General features: G+C 26.6%; 2 protein-coding genes across 2 annotated transcripts in view; one reads left to right on the top strand and one right to left on the bottom strand.

Moving 5' to 3' along the window:
* The window catches only part of LOC126904957 (chaoptin-like), a 200,470-nt gene that overhangs the window by 17,159 nt on the left and 160,946 nt on the right, over positions 1–22,365 (top strand). The window contains exon 2 of the mRNA XM_050684362.1: positions 17,661–17,735. The gene's annotated coding sequence lies outside the window, so the exon portion shown is untranslated. The remainder of the gene's footprint in view (positions 1–17,660; positions 17,736–22,365) is intronic.
* LOC126905696 (uncharacterized) lies at positions 7,343–10,896 on the bottom strand. The gene is made up of 2 exons (XM_050685669.1): positions 10,728–10,896; positions 7,343–8,922 (listed from the first exon to the last, which is right to left on the bottom strand). Exons 1-2 carry the CDS (start codon positions 10,815–10,817, stop codon positions 7,516–7,518), a joined length of 1,497 nt encoding a protein of 498 aa, XP_050541626.1. The 5' UTR covers positions 10,818–10,896; the 3' UTR covers positions 7,343–7,515.

Below are 22,365 nucleotides of genomic sequence, written 5' to 3'. Positions count from 1 at the left end.
TTTATTATATGAAGAGTTTTAAATTTTACAATTTATTGTTCAGTTTCAATTTTAGTTGATAAACATCTCCTAAGATGAATGAAATATTATTTTTGTGCTAATTATCCAATTTTTGAGAGATACTTAGTCTTAAAATGTATACTTTAGATAATAAGTGTAATAAATAAATTTTAGTGTTCAATTAAATAAATATTCGCGTAAACAAATTAATAAGTCATTATATTATTCATTTTTTTATTTTTTAATTGGAATAATTAAATTTTTAAATTTAATAAACATTTTAAACTTTTTTATTCATCATTATGCACTGATATGGTCAGTGTCGGTTCAAAGCTCCGCGCATTATAATGGTGTAGTTAGGATTTTATTTTTTCGGGGAATTATACATTAGCAAATTTTTTTATTACCCTCCTTGAAACAAAAATAAAGTATCTTCAACGTCAGTTCTTTCGGCGAAATCTGCCCCTCTTTGACCCTCTCTCTCTGCACAAGGACCCCCCCGCAAAACTCATCGTCAGCACTGAGTACGGTACTCGCATATTGATCATAATTGTTCCGTTGTACTGTGATCGTCATCGCGTCGCGGTTAAAACTCAAAACGGCACAAAACAGAGAAGTTATTATTTTCGTCAAAGGTGTGGTCTCAATGTGTTTTTTAGAGCTTAATTACGTCACACCCAGTCTACTTCGGTTTCGCCCCATAGCGCAACAGTAGTTGATCGGCAGACGCATTATGAAACGCACTGTCTTCAAGAATAACCGAATTGGACTTCCGGCAGCTTATATCACGAACTTGATTAATGGCTACCGGGTGTACGAACAAGCGAAACGAGTCAAATCAAATTCATTCACGCACGCACATTATGAACATTATGTGATTCTCTTATGGGGCGACTTATGTCTCGAGTTCGATCCACAGGCCTGGAATATAATATTTTGAGCAAACGCACTTGATAAACTCGATAAACGTAACTTTGCGATTGCCCTTATTTTTATTTTCATGTTTCTTCCATTCGTTTGTAATGCTGCTATAAGCACAACGTTTAAATTGAAATAGAAGGACTGCCATCCGCTCACGAAAATGCGTTTAAAGTGCTTCCGAATTGACAACCCTTAGCCTCACTCTTTCTATTTATTCTGCGAAAAGCTGCCACAGCCATGTCAAATAATTGAGGTTTAAAAGTGGTGTATTTTCCCATTAGTCCGACAATACTGGTGTGAATACACGAACTGTAGTTAGTTAACACCTCGAACTTGGTCATTATCCCTTTCTGTTTAATGTTATTGTATTGGTAAATATTTTCAGAAGATTCGTAACGTCTGAATAGATCATTTTTTTTTTTTTTTTTCAAAAACTTTCATACTACTTCTGCAAATGAACGCATTAAAAAATATCGTCGATTAATTGACGTGTCGACAATATTTAATAGCTATTTAAAATTGTGTTTTCAATGTAAACTCTTTAAGTGATCGGTGTTTCGGATAGGGTGTGCTGTCAACAATTTATCCCAAGCGCACTAATGAAAATATGTGCTACCCACATAGTGATGCGTTTTTGAATAAACTTGCCGTAAAGTGTCATGTTCGCGGTGACCACAATACTGCGCATAAAAGGAAAAACACAATTTATTACTAAATCTAATTTAAAGCATCTAGATTTCGATTAATCAAAAGCGCGTACAATGGAAAACTCTCCGGGGGTCGAAAACTACCGGTCGAGTCTTAGCCTATTTACAAAAATAAATTGTTACCCGTTGTCAATTTCCTCTGGTTCGCGTTTTTAAACAATAGTTTGCTGAAAAATCAATTTCATCGAACACTAATAGCTTGCATATCAACACCTGTGCATCTAGTTAGAGATAATTAGATTCGAAATCAGGCTTGCGATTAACATATACATTTATATAATATAAACGCTATTCAATAACAATTTAAATTAAAACCTTTTTCAGGTTACTACTAAGTTGTGTTATGTTATATTTATAAAAGATGAGCCATTTAAAAAATGTAAGCACACACACACATAATCGTCGGAAACCCTTAGGTTCGTTCGCCATGTCCACATTTGATTCAGTGTTATCATGGATCACGGGTGATAGATTATGTTTAATGAACATTTTTCTTCTTTCCAATATTAATTAAAGAAACTATATGAATTTCATTATGCGCAATTGGATATATTAATGAACTTTATTAGAGAACTGTGAACAAAAGTCAAATATATTTGCGCCCGAACCAAATAAACACGGGAATCATTGAAAAAATGGAATTAAGGTCAGAACTGAAACGTCTACTACTAACACTCAGTTTATTCACATAATACACAGCACATCACATTTATTATGTTTTTTTATATGAATATTTATGTTTTTTTTGTTATTGTCAAACTCAGAAAATTATAATTTGTTTCTTCTGTTCGCAAATTGTAAACAAACCAATTTTTATATATGTAAAATAAAATAATTACCATTTCAAAGTAAACATATGAATATTATTAAATGATTACTTTTTTTCATTTAATTTATAACATTACTAACCTACTCAAGCTTTAGCATTAAATTTACACAAAACTGTTTTATAAAAACCATATAGGGTTATTTTATTTTTCTTCGGTAAGTATAAACTTTTTAGGTAAAATGGAATTGTTTGTAATCAATTAAATTGATAGTAGTGTCTGATTAATTAACTTCAACGATCAAACGGTACTTAAAGCTATAACAATTGTGGGCTCGGTTAGTGTGTAAGTTTTCGAGCAACTTGAATTTTTTTTCCAAACATAGTTTGAGTAATTTTTTTTATAAAATATAAATTACTTAAAGTATTTGTTTGATTAAAATAATAATGAACAACAATTATAATAATGTTCGTAAGTAAAACCGAAGTCGTATGTCAACTACGGTAAAATTGGTTTTTCTGAAAATTATTTTATTACTGTTTCATTAAACAATAGTAATACACTCAATTTTAAATACTTGATCAATATTTACATTATTATTTGAATTTATTTTACTGTTGCGAGTTTTCGGTGCGCATAAAACAAAACACAAGAACACCATTTATTAACTAAAATATTAGTATAGTATTAAATATCATACAATAATTTTGGAGCCAAGAGCTATTTTACTCGTGCCAACCACAAGTCCTGAGGGATACCTTCCTTTACGTAATAATTATGGTTAAAACCAAATATAAACAGAGTTTGTAACTTAAAAACAAATAACTGATGAGTTAATGTTCCCAAAGAAAATAGCTAATGTTCTAATTATTAAAAACCGAATTTTTGATTTACATTCGGGTACTGCCAGTGTTAATTTATAAAAAGTGATACTTCAATCATATTTAAAACTCGTTAGGTGCCTAACAAATTACTGGTCTTCGAAAAAAGTACGTGACTTTTTTATGAATTGTTAAAGTTTAAAAGAAACTTGATCATAAAATTTAATAAAAAAAAGGTTCAGCGTGGTACGTACATTTTGTGTTTAGTTTACAAACGTAACGCATTAATACAAATAATTTCCAAGTAAATGATTATATTATTGCAAAGGACGAATTGTTGTTTTCACGAAGAAATATAATGCGTTTAAAGTTTATGTTTTAAACAAAATTATATAAACACAGTTTTGCCAAGAGCAGTTTGTAGATAGTACGTTTGGTTTTATTGAAACAATTCGTTTAAAAAACGACAATTGTATATTTTACTGCATCGTTGGAGGGCGTCTAGCATAAAAAAGTTTCATAGTTGAAAATCAGAATTTCAGAACAAATGTCGGTACATGTATCAAAGAGAGAATCTAATTGAGTAGTGGCTGAAAGTTAAACACAACCTCACTCGAGAACCAAATAAAACTTAAACTACGAAACCTTTGCACGTATGTGCCCAATAAAAATTACTGTTATACGAAAAGAAACATGTATACGAATGGAGCTCGGAAAGCTTTTGTAAAATTCTCAAGACCCTCTTGATAGCGTTCTAACCCAAAAAATACATAAAAAGAGATAAAAGGAAAAACATTGAAATACATTATTTCTTGTCGAAACAATTCCGTTTGCTCTCAATGACAAAGGATACAACATTTATTTATCCAAATAAATTATAGAGTTTGAATTTTGTAAATTTGCGCTTCATTTGTAAATTCTTAATTTATAAATACACCTGTTATAATTGAAAATAGTCAAATTTTAATTAAATAAATGGTCAATTAAAAAGTTAATGAATCAATTATTAAATAAAATAAAAGGTTCGTCTTTCAATTTAGATAGAAACTTAATTAATTCTGAAAAAAAAAATACTTTAACGAAATTAATGCTTGTAAACCATGAAAATTTATAATAGTTTTTCTAAGAGAATTTTCGAAAAACAAACTCAATCATTAATCAAACACGTACTTTTATATTATTCTAGTAAGTACATATAATCTGCAGGTTTAAGGTGAAACCTTCTTAATCCATGTAGGTACTTTTAAAGCATTATGTAATTATACTCAGTCATTAATTAAAACACGGTTAAGTAAGTGATTTTAAGTTTGAATAAATTATCAAACGTTTTTCCTTGTTTGTGATACAAGAAATGCTTGTAATTTTTAGAAAATAAACGTATAGAATTTATTTAAGTCTAATTAATGAGATTCGAAAAAAAAATTGATCAATCTAAATTACCACAATGACCTAAGTGCAAGTTAAAGTTAGTTTTTTTTTTCAAATATTGCAAAAGAAAATACTGTAATTCTAAGCTTTATACAAATAAAAGCTCTTCGGCAGGTTTTCTCGAGCGTATTAAATTTTTAATATAAGTACGTGGCATATACGTAACTTATGTTCATATTTCAAAAATTCCAAGGACTCCAATAAAGCTATTCACTCAACTAAAATACACCGTTATGTCAGTTGTTGATTTAAATAAATTTTATTAGGCATTATCAATAAAAATTTGATTATAATTTGACTGAGATGAGTTCATGAAAGTAGATTTCATTTTACCGTGGAAAGCAACTTTTTAATTTGTTTTTATACGTTAGATATATTTTATTTAAAAAGTAAATGTTTTAAATTAAATTATATTTAATAGTTTATTTTTAGAAAGTTATTTATGCCTATTTTAATCATCAGTTTAGTACTAAACATAATTATTAATATATACATTTTTATTTTTATTATTTACGCTTGACACTTTAGTTGGAACCCTTTAGATGCAAATGCGCCAAATTCAAATGTGTATTGCTTACGTGTTTAAACGATTTTTACTCAATAATCCATTAAAGTCTTTGCTTAAATAAACTATTAAACCCGTCAACGTTATATCCGTTTTTGTTAAATAAATAATATTACAAAATAATAAAATAAAACAAAATCTCGCACACTCTTTTTAATAATAATTTAACTGAATTTATGATTTACAATGATTATAGTGAAAATGTCAAACGTGGCAAACGCTGAAAAATTAAAAAAGATTATTATTCCTGATAAAATTTCCTTATGTTCATAGCTTCAATTTTTTGTATACTTTTACTAAAAAAATGTGTTTATAGAGCAAATATAATTTTTATGCATGTATTATGCACTTATAAAAAAAAATAATGCGTTTTTGACAAAAAAAATATGTAGTTAGTTATATCGTTTTTTTAAATTGATAATATTCATTTGATTGATCTATTTCTATTTTAGCCGATGAGCATTCAACACTATCAGTCTTCATATAAAAAAAGTACATTTATTTAACGTTCAAAGTTTTAATTTAACGAACTATAACTTTCTATCATATACATTATTATATTAGTATATAACATATATAGTGTATAACATATTATACGCTGTCATTTTTTTAATTTTTGGTGTAATAAAATTATAAATATTTAGATTAAACCTAACCTGGCTGTTACTTACAGTAGAACTATAAATTATATATTCATTGATTACTGATTTTTTTATGTTATAACCTCTTTTGTCTCCTGAAGAAACTTGTTTTTGCCACTAGACGGTTGACATATGTCAACATTGACTTATATGTATAGTAAATTTTATAATGTTTTCTCTACATATAAGAATTTTTTTTTAAACTACGTCTCACGCTTTTATATTTAATGAATGCTTATGTTAACTTTTGTAGAATTATAATTTTTATTGGTTTCCAGAAAAAATATATCGTTGAATAATAATTAGTTCAACGATTATGCGAGTTCTGTTTTAAAATTTTCATTAAATAGATTTTCCTATTGAGTTTTTTTTTAAATAAAATTATTCTTATCATTTTGCCGGTCTAGTTTCATTAAATATTTGCAAATAAATATTTTTCAGATTTTGATTTAATAATTTTGAATTAATGTTTTTGATCTTAGTTTCTTTTGTATTTTTGCGTTTCTTTTTAGGTTGTAAATAAATATACAATAAATAGAATTGTTCGATTAGTTGATTTGTGAAATACTGAAGTACAATATTTTTATTCGGAATGATTTATTCTTATTGGATTTTATTTTAGTATACAATCATAAAAATATTCTTCAGTTTAGCTATTTTTAGTTATTTTAATTTATGATAATTTTATTTTTTGAACTTCATTGCAAATAAAAGTTTTTATTTTACTAAAGCGTATATTTCATCTTTTTAAAAATTATCTTTGTCCTGTTAGGATTTCAATAGATTGGATATTTATTCGATTTACATTTATATTTCTTTTAATTTTGTAAAACTTTTTCTAAATACACAATTGACTGAATAATGTAATATTGTAATATTTTTACACAATCTAAGCCTAGTATTAAGTATACTTAACCTATGTTTTTTTATTTTTCGTCAGTGGTATGAGTATTACGAATTGATAATTTTAGAAACAGTTCTGTTTTTATTTTTTTACTTTTTTGTTCTTGTATTATTTCCGGTATTAGATTATAAGTGAAATGGGTCAATATTTTTTATTCATATGATTATGTATTTTTATTAATTGATTTATGATAACTTACACTAACGAATTTAAAAATTATTTACTTTAAATAAATAAAATGATTGATTTAAACGGTAACAATTAGTTTAAAAAATATATATATATATATTTATTCTAAAAATAGTTTTTTTATTAAGACATTGTAGTTCAATAATTTTTTTGTGAAATATACAAGGAAGCGTAAAGATTGGGGCAAGAGGAGACGATGGTTTTTGGTCTAACACAATACTGTTATACCTCGTAATTTGTATTTTAAACCTATAAATTAATTAGATTCAGGACATTTTTCGGAGGAGGTAATCGGATATTCGCAGATTTATTCATTTTATAATAAAACAAAAGTAGCACAGTAGTGATTTCTGTTGGTTATTTATTTTTAATTATATCATAACACATTGTAGTAATACAATTAGTATTTAACATATGATATTTCTTAAAATATAGAAACAATATTTTAATGAAATATTCTAGCTTCTATGTGAAGCTAAAAAGTTATTAATTTTACTAGGTTTTTTTTTTTTTTTTTACAATAACAATAATTAAGTGAAAGCTTCTATTGTTATAAAAAAATTTATATTATTCTATTCTGAATAATTAATAAAAGGAAAAGGTGGATTATTATAAGAAGTTAGAATGTCAACGCTAAAAAATTTAATGAAAAACAAATTCCCTCCAATAGGTGTTAATAATTGTTTAACCTCTTTCACGTAATTTGTGAAAGATGAAGTATTTTTTTGAATTTCTTTTGTTACAAACTTAATTTTCAATTCCATACGCTTCTTTATGTATAATGGGATAGAAATTATTTGTTTTTTACTTTCTTCTTCCAAAATTTGTAATAATCGAGAGTGAACAAATCTTGCATTGAACTCTAATTGTTTCAATTCTAATGATTTCGGTGAATCATTTGAAATAAAATCAAAAATTGTTCTTATTAAACTATCTTCCTCAGACAATAACTCTATAGCATCCTTTAATGGGTTTACGATAATTTTCCATAAGTGCTGATTGTCTATAATTGGATCGTCTGTTATTTCAGAGATATTTGATTCGGCATTAGTAGAAACATTTTTTTCATTTAAACTTTTAATGTCTTGGAATATTTGTAAATGAATCAATGCGTATGTTAAAATATTAATGTAAACAAAATTTTGGATTATCGAATAGTATTTTAAAAAAGAATAATTAGGGTTAAGCCATGTATTATAGCGACAAATAATTCGAAATTGTAAATTTGAGAAATGCATGACATTTATTTTAATTTTCTCATAATTAAATGTGTTACCATATATTACATGGAGTTTATTCGACAAAAACCAAAGTAATAAATTTTGTTGGATGAATATATTTTTGTTGTTATAAATATTGTTCAAATTCGGATTTTTGTATAATTCTTTGGTTATTGCTAAAACTTCAAGTTGTTCGTAATATGAACTTTCATCAGTATCACCCTTTTTTGGAAGAAGTATACTATTTTGACAATAATTAAAATGAGCTTTTATTTTATCTTCATCGTTATCTTCAAAGAATTTTTTTCTCTCAATCATTCTACGTGAATTGGCAGGCATTGCACGCAAAAATCGCATGTAAATGCTAAAAATTAAACTACTAGCTTTAATACGAGCAAAATACAATACAGACATCATATTTTCTAAAATATTTTTATAATCTATTAATTTCATAAATTTTTCATCGTCAGCATAGCCATCGACAGTTAACATAGTAGTTTGTATATCGTATCTAATTGCCATAATGATTAAGGTATTCGTACACTGTAAAGACTCTATTTTAGATTCAAATTTTTGAAACACCTTTTTTTTATTGTAATCAATATTATTATCACCATCGCTATTTGGACTTTTTAATAGTGATACTTCATTTTCGTTAAATTCAGTCGTATCAAATGGAATTTTTAGCGCACTGAAAAAGTCAATAAATTCACTGTCGTAGACTTTCGTTTTAATTTGCTTTACTTGATATTTATAATCCTGTAATTACATTCAACGTTAAAAGTGTTTAAATAAATAGGGAATACAATTAAAATTATCATTATTTTTATTTTCATTACTAAATCTTGAGTTTTTGTAGATTTAAAAGTAGTGTACAGTGTCAACAAGTATGGATATTGAAATAATTATTATTGCACTATTAGGAACGTTGATGTTATATGGAACTATGCAATTATTAAAATTGGATATTCAGTTATGTTGATTATGAAGTTTTACTAAAAAGTTAATTAAATTTAAAGCCAATTGAATTTAAACAACTTTAAATTAATGAAATCTATATACATACTACTTATTTTTTAATATTGAATTTTTTTTTTTTAAATCGAATAATGCGAAAAAGTTTTAATATAAATATAAATATTCTCGATTTTTATAAAGTTTTGTGAACTAACAAAACCTAATTCATTTTTTGGTAGGAAAGGGTTGGGCAAGTACATCTTTTAAGCTTTAATTGCACTTCTTAAATAAAGTATTTACCATAAAAACTCGAAACCTGGTTGAAATACTTCTCGTTATATTTAAATCAATGGGTAAAATAATGATCAATTTATGTTTATTACTTTAAGAATTATAAATTCGTTAGAAAAAAAATGAATTTTGATATGATGACCCTTCAGGGTAAAGGAGAGTGGGTGAATGATGCCCACCTAAGGAAAAATAAGATTAACTTGTCTTCTAACAATATCTCTATTGATTATTTTATATGAAAATTGAGGGATTAGATAAAATTTTATTTTTATTAATAATTAATTTTGGACGGTATTAGACAACTGTATTGGTAATCCTGTCCATGATTATAAAATTTAACAATAGCAGTAAAAAAATGGCGTTATTATCTTTATTTATTAAAGTATTCGTAATTAAAGTATTACAGTAAGTAGTAAAAGTATTTTTACTTTCATAAAAAATTCACAAACATTGCTATATTTGTTTAAATACAAAAAAATCATAGTTTGTCATTCCCCTATTTATTTAAAGAAAAAATTTGTCACATAAATTAATTTTACTTCCCCATCCAAATAACTGTTTTTTAATGCTTTTCACAAAAATGTTTGAAAAAATTTTCGGAAATTATCGGTTTAAAACAATCTGCTTTTTAATGTTGATGCGCCAGCAAATTAAAAATACCACAAAAATATTTTTTTTTGTTTATTTTATTAAAAAATACTTCAAAATGTAATTATCATAAATTGTTTACATCGTCTAATATTGATTATAATATTGCAAGTCGGTCGTAGGTATTTATTGTCATGTGTCATCTAAGATAAAACTAATATACACTATGTTTTTTTAAAGACCACTTTTTGAAGGATCGCACATTACCTGGAGGGGCACACGTCCCCCAATGAGTGCTCATATTATATTACATTAGTCTTGTGATGTTATTAAATTGAGCAAAAATAAAAGACCACGATGGGTTGATATTTAAATATAATAAAAAAAAGGGCAAAGGATTAACCTTGGGTTAAAATCGAATATGTTTAACTCGCACTGCAAATGTACACGTTAACAATAAGGACCATCCCGAAATTAAAAATATGACAGGGTGAAGAATTTATTTTTGACAATAGAATCTTTTTTTTTTAATTTGTGCCACTTTTTTTAATAGTTTTTTGGGAGAGTCCCTCTTATATTAAAAAATTGCCGACTAAATCGATTAAATTTTCAAAGAGTCATTATACCGTAATTAACTCTGATGTATATTGTACTAAATATGAATCTGAAACTTGTGACTTAGATAGTCTAAAGAAAACAAATAATAAAAAAGAATAAAATACAATTACCTCTGGCAAATCTTCAATGTCCGCTAAAGCTCTGAAAAATAATGAATACAATACAATAAGTAAAACATAATATTTTTTTACCCAATTCATTTTAAAATGTTTAATAAATTATTAAAAGAAATGTAACTTTGTTTATAATAAGACTATAATTTTTTCTATCGCCTTTATATATTTGGATGCCAATCTACTTTATATTAAAAGTGTTCTTTCAGATATAAATATATTCTTTTTTTAACTTTTGCGTAATAATGTAATTGCATGAAACAAAAGCATGATATTAATAATTTTTTATTTTTATTATTATAAACAACGATTTTAATATTTACAATTTTATTGATTTACTATAGTATTATTCATGGTAAAGTAATTCAAGCGTTACACTATTTTATATTGTCTTCAATTTTTTTTTTTTTTGAATGATTAAATTTTATACGAAAATTCAATTTAATTTGTTAGAGTAAATAAATTAGAAGTTTCAATACTAATTTCAGTTACTTTATATTTATTCTAGAAAATGAAAAGCTAGCATAATTTTATTCATGATTCTTTTACAAAAAATCATTTATAATTGAAATTGACTTTGTCGTTATAACTTGACGAATTATCCTTTGTTTACAATTTTTAAAATCTGTAAAGTATAGTTTTGATCACGTTACAGCGATTGTTAAAACTTTAAATGTTTTGCAATGTCACACAAATACTATTCAGTGTCTTGAAATTGAAATTTTTTTTTTTTGATACATGAAAAAGGGTACACAATATTGTCACGTATTAAGGGCGTGATAAAAAAAATCTGGTGTTTTGATAATGAGTGGTGTTTTTGTGACCATTACAACATATTATAACATATGTCTTAAGTCAATATATGATATGGATAACGTAAATGTTGTGGATTCGTGAAATTTAGGCATAAGTTCCTTGCATGACTTAAATTTTTTATTTTAACATTGGTAGTTACAATGTATATGACACTTTATATAGTCAATATTTATTTTAGGATTATTATCGTATGTGTAAGTGCGATATTTTATGATTATTATTATTATTATTATTATTATTATTATTATTATTATTATTATTATTATTATAAATTATTATGATTATAATGAAGATATTATTTCCCATAGGACGATAGAAATAATATGTTCACTCTTTTTGCTTCATTAATATTATTTAAAGGGCAATTCTAAAAAAGAATTAGGGACGCCAAAATTATAAATACGACCCTGTCCTCTGAAGTGATGAAAAATAGCTCACACGTTCACCCGATGTAAGAATGTGCAATTTTTTTAAGTTAGGTTATCTGAATTAAAAAGTTTTTAAATATCGTCCATACGCCTTAAATAAACTGGTTATTTGAATCGCCAAAGGAGTAATGGCCATCATATAATAATATATCAGTGTATTGCTTCAGAAATTCACCACCAAACTGATTCGGTATTTAATAAAAAAACGGTATATTTTATAGTTTTGAATAAAAATAAATTAAGTCTCAAAGTTCAATAGTTTTTCAAAACCCGGACATTTTTTGTGGTATTTTTTACTCGTGAGTTTTTAAGTTATTGGAAATTTGTTTGACTGAGTAAAAGCCGCTTACAGTTTTTTTCACAATATATAGAAATATGAAAAAAAATATTGTACTCAATGACAATATGATTTTTTGAAAACGTGATTTATAAATAAATTTATGTTCATGTTAAAAAATGCAATATTACATACTCTTTTTATTTTATGTCTATGTATACACTTTATGGTTAAGTTTTTATTTAACTCAGCTGCGCTAGTATTAACGATTAAACGTCAAACTTCTTGGTGTGTTTGTTTTTTTATTGGCGGACGTGTCAACTAGCCCGTCAATACGTCTCAAATTATAAATAGTTTCCTGACACGATAAAGCAGTAAGTTTTTTTTACTCCTTAGAAGGCGGTTAATGACATGTCTAAAAGAAGGAAAATATCTATTATTGGTCTCCGCAGACGTGTTGATTGGACTACCGTCACTGATGTGCTAACCTTAGAAAACAACCGTCAAAAAAGTGTAATACCTTTCTATTTTATTATTTTCTCGTGGGTACTTAAATTTTTCCTATCTCTTAATGTTAATTAAATGCTCGTTTATTTTACTAAATTAATAAAGTGGTAAAGCGTTTGCGATGTATAAGAAATCACTTAAATTTCAAAAGAAATTCCTATCAGTTTCGAATAACGAATTCCCATGTTACTAAAAAATTATAATATATTATAATTTTATAATCAATAGTAAGTTATTTCACTACCGTTAAGGTAAACACCGTTTTATTATTTTTAATAGTACCTAATTTATTATTTTTATAATATCTTCTCAATTATAAACATTTTATATTAAGTATTTATAAAGAACATTTTTATTTGTAGTTGTTTTACTAATTAAAACAACAAAGCACTTTATAATACATTGTTTTATTACAATATTGTTAGGTTAAAAAGCGCATTACTGCAGCAGTTTCCCAAACACTATTAACTAATTAAATATTTCAAGTTGGTAATAACAAAGTATTAAAATGGTCGTAAGGAGTAGAAGAGATCTCTTATAAAATTCATTTTGCACGTGTTTTTAACAAACATTCCCTTTAAATTCCAAAGTAAACATCGTAAATAAAATGTTATTAAAATATATTTTAATATGATTAATACTTATATATAATAATATTAACAACATTTTACATATAATTTACTTAGAAATTTTTAAGAAGTTTCTAATTAAATGCATGATTTATTCATATACCAGATTAAAAGTGATTAATTGAAATTAACCACTTCTTAACTAATTATACATTAAATCATAAATTAAAAGCCTTTAAGGCTTATTATTTAATGTTGGTCGTTAACTATGTTATCAGTTACCATAAATTAACAGTTTGAGGCATTTTAAAATACCTACAACTATATTTTTTTTTTATTTCTATGTCTACTGCACCGGTCTATTTTTAGATGTCGGCCAGGCATTTGATCGTGTCTGGCATAATGGTTTGCTCTATAAATTAAAAAAAATGCTTCCAGCGCCATTATACTTAATTATTAATTCTTATTTACAAGAAAGAAAATTTACCGTCAGGCAGGGTAGTGTTAATTCACCATATTACACAATTGAAGCTGGTGTTCCCCAAGGCAGTGATCTAGCCCCCGATTTGTATAACATATTCACAGCGGATATACCTCATAACGTAAATACTCTTATAGCAACATTTGCTGACGACACAGCCATATTGTCAACCCATAAAAATTTAAACGATGCAGCTCAAAACCTTCAAGAGCATGTGAATAGTATAGAGTCATGGTTCAGAAATTGGAAAATAAAAATTAACGAAAACAAGTCTAGTCACGTCACTTTTGCTCTTCGACCTGGAATATGTCCAGCTATAAAAATTAATAACACTACGATCTCCCCTCAAGACGAAACAAAATACCTAGGAATCATTTTAGATAAGCGCTTAACTTGGGGTCCTCACCTCAAGGAAAAACGGAAAAAAGCAAATGCTAGACTACATATCTTCCGGCCCTTACTCAAATCCAAACTGCAACTAAACATAAAAATGTTGATTTATAAAACTATCATAAGACCAGTTTGGTCTTATGGTATACAAATCTGGGGTCCTGCAAAGCCGTCAAATATACGTCCAATCCAAGCGTTCCAGAACATCTCGCTCCGGATGATAACTAATGCTCCTTGGTACGTTACTAACAATAACCTACATAAAGACTTACAAATTAAAACAGTTAACGAACTAGCCAAACTGCACTACACTAGATTTTACTCTAAACTGAACCTCAATACAAACCCCCTTATCAAACGTATGTACACTACCAACCTTCCCGACAATCCTACACGTAGACTGAAACGCAACTGGAATCGTGACCTACTTACATAAACTATTAACAAAAATTTAATTTAACTTTACAAAGAGGTGTTACCAATGGGTGACTTCCTTGCACGTTAATTTTTCTTCAAGCCATGTAAATAATAGATAAAAAAAAAACTTATTGTATTGTATTATACAGATTGTTTTGATAATAAAAAAAAAAAAAAAAAAAAAAAAAAAAAAAATTTCTATGTCTCGATAGGTGAAAAATAGTCCTAATCGACAAAAATCGATCCCGTTTTTTCTTTTTCACTTACAAAATCGATACTGTCGTATTCGAAATATTTTTCATAATAATCATATTTTACAAACAAGATTTTATCAATACGATGAAATGTTAGTCAGATTTTGGAACAGTTTAGGTATATTTAGAAAAAAAAGTTCTTTAAATAAACCAAATGTTATCTTTGATTTAAAGTGTGGTGTGTTTTTTTGTATCTACAATAAATTTATCAATGATATTTTCCTCGATTCAAAGACGAGTTAGACTTTTTTTCAAAGCTATAATACTTAATCAAAGATTCAAGTATTTTTTTTTAAATGATAGAATTATTCTATCAACTTATACGACTGTATGTAATTATTATAGTCTATTTTAGAAAAATTTCATCCGTTTTAATGCATTATGCCTTTGAGAAAATACAAATTGTTATCATTTCAATTACTGATATCATTTAGCAATGTTATTTATAAAAACCAATATCTAATTTCAGTTTATTTTATGAGTTATCTGCCATCGAATAGACATTATTAATATTTTATTGCTCATAGCTTGTAGTCCCCTTCGTCATATCGTTTCGTAATAAGTTACTACTGTAATTCCTATTAATAATTATTTTAATGCAGAAATTAAGTACGATTTATGAACTACGGGAAAAAATATAACTATTGTCGTTTTTACACGTTATACTCAAATATCTATACTTATGAATTACATTATTTACTATTATCATATATGTTATTGTTTAAATAAAAATAGCAAATTAACGATACATAGGTCGATAGGATTAGCGTATCATTGTAGGTTAACACAATTGTAGGTTATAAGAATGATTCGGTGCAATTCTGTAGTATTTAAATTCTACCAAATTTTTGTTTTTTTTATAAAACGATATTAATTTGTTGAATGCATATCGTTACTTTAAAGGTAAAGATTACCTCCCTAATGCCATATAATCATTAAGTTAAAGATGTTACAACGATTAACCAATACTCGATTCCATTAATTTCTCAGAACCCACGAACATGAGTTATGTTTAAATCAAAGATACAGTTACAAGATTCAATAAATCGATTTCATAGAGTCGAAATCATGACCCATCTTTGGTCGATTTTTTCATCAATTTTAGTATTTTACCGAGTGTGAACGCGGAAAAGGTTTTAGGCCATCGGCCTGGCGTGTAACTATAGAGTATGGTGTTAAACTTTTCGGAGGTTTTCACCGGCTGCGGTTAATAGTCTCTGACGTCAAACTTACGGTTAATGTAATCGTCTGTACGTCGTCAACGGCTAACGTATTTGTCCGGCAAAAGATGTCGGCCCGACCTTTTGCGACCGGCCTCGTGCCGGCGGTTGCTGTGCGGTCTGCCGCCATTTTAATTACTATCGACCCATCTGAAGTCAGCAAAAACCCAAGAATCGATCGACGAGGTTATGGCTGAAGCACATGCACGAAAACATTGAACAAGTTTGAAGAAACCCAGATACCTCTATTATTCATGTAGTACCGTTGGCGACCGGGAAAGGCCTCGCACGGTGTCGTTGCTCCGGTAATTGATGATGTGTTTGCCGGCACAAGAGATGAATATTTTCCACTCTTTCTCGTGTGTCGGCGAAAGGGGTAAAATGGTTTTTTCTTTAATTTTTAGCGGTAGCAGCTCCAGGCGCTACGAATGGCAGGGTAGAAAAGCTATGTATAAAATGTTCTAACGATTCTGTTGGACGGGGTTATTAGCCCAATGGCGCTACCGTTACTTTCACAAACACACCGCGTTCGGGCTTACAATATAGCCAATAAAAAGTTACACAGGCATGCGGTTCTGAACCTAGCGGAATCCTTTCCACAGTAAACAACAGGGCGACGAATTCGCAGCGTTAGTTTCCCGTAGGCGTCGCATATATTCCGTTTCGTAAAATGTGAAACATCTTTCGCGGGGTATTTTATGTGTGCGTGATTTATTAATACACGAGACGATAAACAGTAATTAACCGAATACGTCAACTCAACGAAAACAATCACTTTTAAACAGAAGTTCGCCTTAGCAATTCAAAACAATTCATTTTGCCGTGTATTTGTATAGGTCCGTAAAACTGTGCGCTAAATGACATGGACGCCATCAAAAGTCTCGGGAAACGTGTAATTAGAAATACTATTAATCAAGCGGACTCCACAAACAAACTCTATTTCAACTAGACCGCATTTGTTTTACATTTTTATTCGAGCGCATTTATTTTTTGACCATAAATGTATTCTTCGAAATCCGTTTTGAACGATATCAAATTATTTGTTTTGATTTTTACCGAGTTGATCCTCGCCATCTACCGTTACAGTTGACAATCCTAAAAAAACAACTCATTTATAGTCAAACTTATATATTTTATTAGAACGAAATAAAAAATGTAAAAGATAATGACGTTCATTCGTTTTTCTTTGTGCATTCATTTTTTGTAAACCAACTCGTATTAATGTCGACGGAGATGTTTTATAGATATAAGCTGAACAAATAGGTACAACTTAAAGGTTTTGTTTTTACTTTGGAACAACGTTCACCTATAAACTTATCGAAGTCATTTGAACGTGATAAGAAAACATCTTCTATTGGATTAGTGAGCCTTATGGAAACATTCAGACAGGGAAAGTAGGCGACTATAAAAGTCATACATGTGGACGCGAGTAACTGATTACCCGATTAAGTTGTTAAATTCCATGCGAACATAAGACAATTAAGATTTACTTTCGACATATACTTCAATCCTTTACTAAAAATCAAATAAACATATACCGTTTATAATGTGTTTTATTTTTTTTATTTCAGGAAACTATTCTTACAGCAGAAATTATCGTTTCCTTTTGCACCGAATTGATTATTCATCAAGAACAGTACTTCCGGGTGAGTTCTTTGTACACTATCAGGCGAGTTATTTTTCGAGTATTTGCATTGCCTTAACAAAGGGAAATTCAATAAAAATACATCATAAAAATAATACATTATTCAAATAGGCTATTGTTTATTTTCAAGCGTCAATTAAGTCAAACGTTTGTATTATTTCCTTTGAAATTGTTTTATGGGTTTCCACGATTTCAGTTCTTTTTATTAATTTTCAAAAATAAAACTGAGTTTAAATTCGATTTATTTATATTATATTGATTTCTTATTGGAAAATAACTGCATGGAATATTTGATCTATTATTGACCATTAGATTTTTTCTAAAAAAAATATAGTTTTGTAAATATTAATTAACAATTTTTTTTTAGTATATAACGACTTTTGAATCAATGCTTTGGAAGATATAAATATTTTTATATTTGGTGGTAGGAAAATTGTTACTATAAGTAGTGTCGGTTCAAAATTTTAAAAAATCCAGGAATAAAATAATAAAAAGTCCATTGATCAGGAAAAAATTTCCTTGATAATTATCTCAGGCAGTTTTGTGGTAATTTATTTCCAAAATTATAAATTATACACATTAAACTTTTGTGCAAAAATTAAAATCAAAACAATACAATTTAGGCGCATGCACCTAAATAAACAGTAAAAATGTGAATTTCACAACAGTTGTTTAAATTACAAAATTAAAAACCAAGTTTTAAAGAAAAAACCAAACTACCTTTTATAAAATTAAACAGAATAAAAAACAAATAAACAATAATTAAAGATTAAAAATCATACAGATTAATATTGATTAAAAAATAAAATTCATTACACATTTAGTCATCTTTTTTTATTTAAATATTAAACAAAATTTCAGTATACTATATTTCTATAGTTAAAAAAAATATAAATAAATTATACTTAAAAATGCATTGTATTTATAACACAATAAAATAACTATTTGATAAAACATTCAAGTTTTAATTATAAAATGTAGTAGATAAATATGGTGTATATGCTAATATTAAAAAAAAAAGTCTCGTTTATCTCTGTAATTTAACGAATTTGAGTACAAAGTAAAGTTTTAAACCCATAAAATTTTTTATATTATAAAATAATCATTTGGTAAAACATTATAAATCGATCAATTTTTACTTAAATTATAATAAAAATTGTAGTAAATATATGTTTAAGATACTTTTAGCTTCTAAAAAAATTATATTATGTTTTTTATTTTTGAAGGTAAACAAACACTGTGTAAAACATGATTTTATATCATTAGGTATTATTTAAATTCATCTTAACCAAGTATTCTGTTAGGTAATAAAATTCAAGTCTATGTATCGATTATTGATCTATATTGATATAGAAGAAGTTCTATTATTACGTAGCTTATATGTTTGTAAAAAAGATTGTTGTAATTTTATAACTAACATAAAATAATAAAACGAAATTTAAATGTATTAAAAATATGTTAATAATTAATATTGATGTAGTATAAATCCCGTAACAATTGATAATTATTATCAATTACTATATTACTTTATTAGTACTAATAAAACGAATTGCTATATTGATTTGATATTTTTCTTCGTAGTTATTTGGTGTTTATTTCATACAAATAAACTTATTTTATTATTTTTAATTATTTTTCTACATGATACTTTATGATCCAATTCATTTCTTAGAAAAACAAATCATTTAATTTTGTCTTGTTTATTTTGTTCTCTACTATATTGATCAAATAAAATTGTTGATTTTAGACGATATTAATTGTGGTGTAATATTAAATTTATTTTAGCAATTAATATGTAACATTATTCATAAGGTGTTTGTTCAGTTTTATTAATTTGTTATTAAAAAAAAATGTATATTCACAATGTAATCATTTTTATTCTGAGGGAATTTATCATCCCACTAAATAATCTCTGCTTTTATTTGTTATCTTATGAATACTTAATGGCACAAGTGTAAAAATGTACATTCCATTATAACCAAACTTTATTAAAATCAATTTATCATTTTTGTATTTTACTTGTTAATAATAAGAGGTAACCAGTTTGAAGTCTTGAATGCAATTAATATGAAATATATATTAACTATAGTTTAGTATTAACTGATTTAATTTTTTTATTCTCATTATACTACAAGTCTGTATACATTTTTAGTAGACCTTTGAGTAAAAGTAACTCCTCATCATTTTTAATAAAAAAATTCTTTACATTTAATTTGTATTAGTTATAAATGTAAACTTTCTATTTTATTTATTTATTTTATTTTATAATCATATTTTACTAATATGTAATTTAATTTATTAAATGTCATTTACAGAAGGTGGAAATTAAGTTTAAGTTATGTATGAAATAGTAATATATGCAAACAGTTGAGTCTGTTATAATATTTAAAGTGTGCCTGAATAGTTCTAAATGTTAATCTAAAAAAATTTTTAGTTGTTTTAGTTTTTATTTACTCGAACAAAGTAATTTTGGCGCTAGCTCTATAAATTACTCAAAAAATCAAGGCGTGTGTATAATGCGTATTCCTAAGTAGAAATTCAATACAACAAAAAGCTTAAAATATTTTCACTAGTTCTGTAATATAATAAAAATGTTTACTGGATTTAAAAAGTATATATTCTAAATGGTTTTACATGGATAAAATCGAAGGTTTTGAACAAAAAACCGATGTTTATGGAAATTTAATTTTACCCAGGTGGATTTATACTCGTATTTTATTTTCTGTTTTTGAAGAACATGTGCTCATGGGCAGATAAACTCAAATAGTATTCACATAAGTGATAAATATTTCTACACCTCACTCACATTTTATACTCCAATACATCTTCTACCCCTTCTAGGCCATCGAACCTAGCCAATATTTTATTCTATTGTATCAATAAAAGGTGTTCATTTCTTGAACATATTGAGCATATTCAAAATGAGTGTGTTTTAGAAAATATTCAGTTTATTTCAAGTTATACTTTTGACTTAAATTGTAAAAAAATGTTAATGTTATGGAAATAAGAACAATTTATACTTGAATGTTTTCGAAGGAAATTTTCTTTCATACCCTTCTTTATGGGATTTCTAATCAAAAGTATCCTAGTTAAACATTTTTTGTTCGTTGTGATATATTTATACAATAATAGCAGTAACTTAAAGTTGAATATTAAATATCGTTCATTATGTCAGCCCTTAACATCCAAGCGCATTTCTCGACATAAAATCGGATCTACTTAAAGTTCACTTAAGTTATTTTCATTCTATGTTCTCTCTGGGTGTGTAAAAATCTACAAAAAAATCTACTAGAAGAAATATTTATCATTTATTCCGTCTGGCCTCTTTTAATTTCTATAAAGGTGACAGTTACAGTTTTTGAAGTTTTAAATTTATTATTTTTCAATGGTGATGCTTCTTTTTACTATAGTAAAAAGAATAAGTATATTTATACAATGATAAATTTTCTTTTATGTTCATTTCTTTCTATTGTCAACGATATTCATTTATAGAACATATTGGTACTGTTTTTAAAGCTTTTTTCTTTTATTTTGTCCATTGCAGTATTACTTTAATTCATTGTTTACTCTGAACACACCTCCAAATGTCTTATTATAATGCGTTTTATAGTTTTAAATTGGATATTTTGTAAGAAAGTGTCCGTTAGCTTTTAGCATTGAGTACTCGATTAGTAAGAAAGATAAGTGTAACCCAAAAAAGGATTTCAGCAATTTTTCGTATGTTTGGAAAGGAATCTGTTTTCCTTTGTAAACCTTGTCAATAAGGTCGTCCTTGCAGACCTACTATTATGGATAAGTTATATGATTATGTGTTCACAACATATATGTTTATTTATTTAAAAATGAAGAGATAATAATAATTAAAGACCAGATTTATATGTATTTATAAACGATGTTTGAGCCATTTTAAATAGATCAGGTTTGTATAAATTTGCTGTAGGAATATATAGTAGCGTAAAATATTTTACCTTATAAAATGAAATAGACTCTCCTTTAGGGAAATTTATTGAGCGTATTATAATCTCTTCAATATTAGAACCCTAGTAAGAACAAATTACTAAGTTTTCAAATCAATTAATACAAATTTGTATTGACTGACGATGTGTTCGGAATAACATAACAAAATTTATAATTGCATATAAATCTTTACTATTATCATTGATAATCATGAGATTAATCAATAAAATATAAAAATATTTGTATAATTATATTTTTATAATTTTAATATATTGAACATTTATATTTTACTTGAAAATATTTGAAGAGTTTAAAAATAATAGAAATTATTCGGGTTAAATAAAAATATTTAAATCTAATTAGATTCACTAAAAATAATACTATTAAACAAAAGAAAAATTTATATGAAACAAATAATATTTTATTCACAATTTCATATATTATACTGACCAATTGATATATTATATTAATTGATGTATGATCTGATTAAATTTCGTAATATTTTATTGAAAAATTAGAATAAATTAGATCATACACTTCGCAGGCAGAGATCATAAATATATATGTTTTGGGACAATACTTAAATTCTAAGTCTTATATCTTAACTTTAACATTTCATTATCTGAGAATGATATTTAATATTTTATACAAAGTTTGATATTTAGAAGTTTTGT

Source organism: Daktulosphaira vitifoliae, unplaced genomic scaffold, assembly GCF_025091365.1.
Source record: "Daktulosphaira vitifoliae isolate Bord-2020 unplaced genomic scaffold, ASM2509136v1 Scaffold_4, whole genome shotgun sequence".
NCBI lineage: Eukaryota > Metazoa > Arthropoda > Insecta > Hemiptera > Phylloxeridae > Daktulosphaira > Daktulosphaira vitifoliae.
The sequence above is the reverse complement of the archived record's forward strand: the minus strand, read 5'-3'. Positions and strand labels throughout refer to the sequence as shown.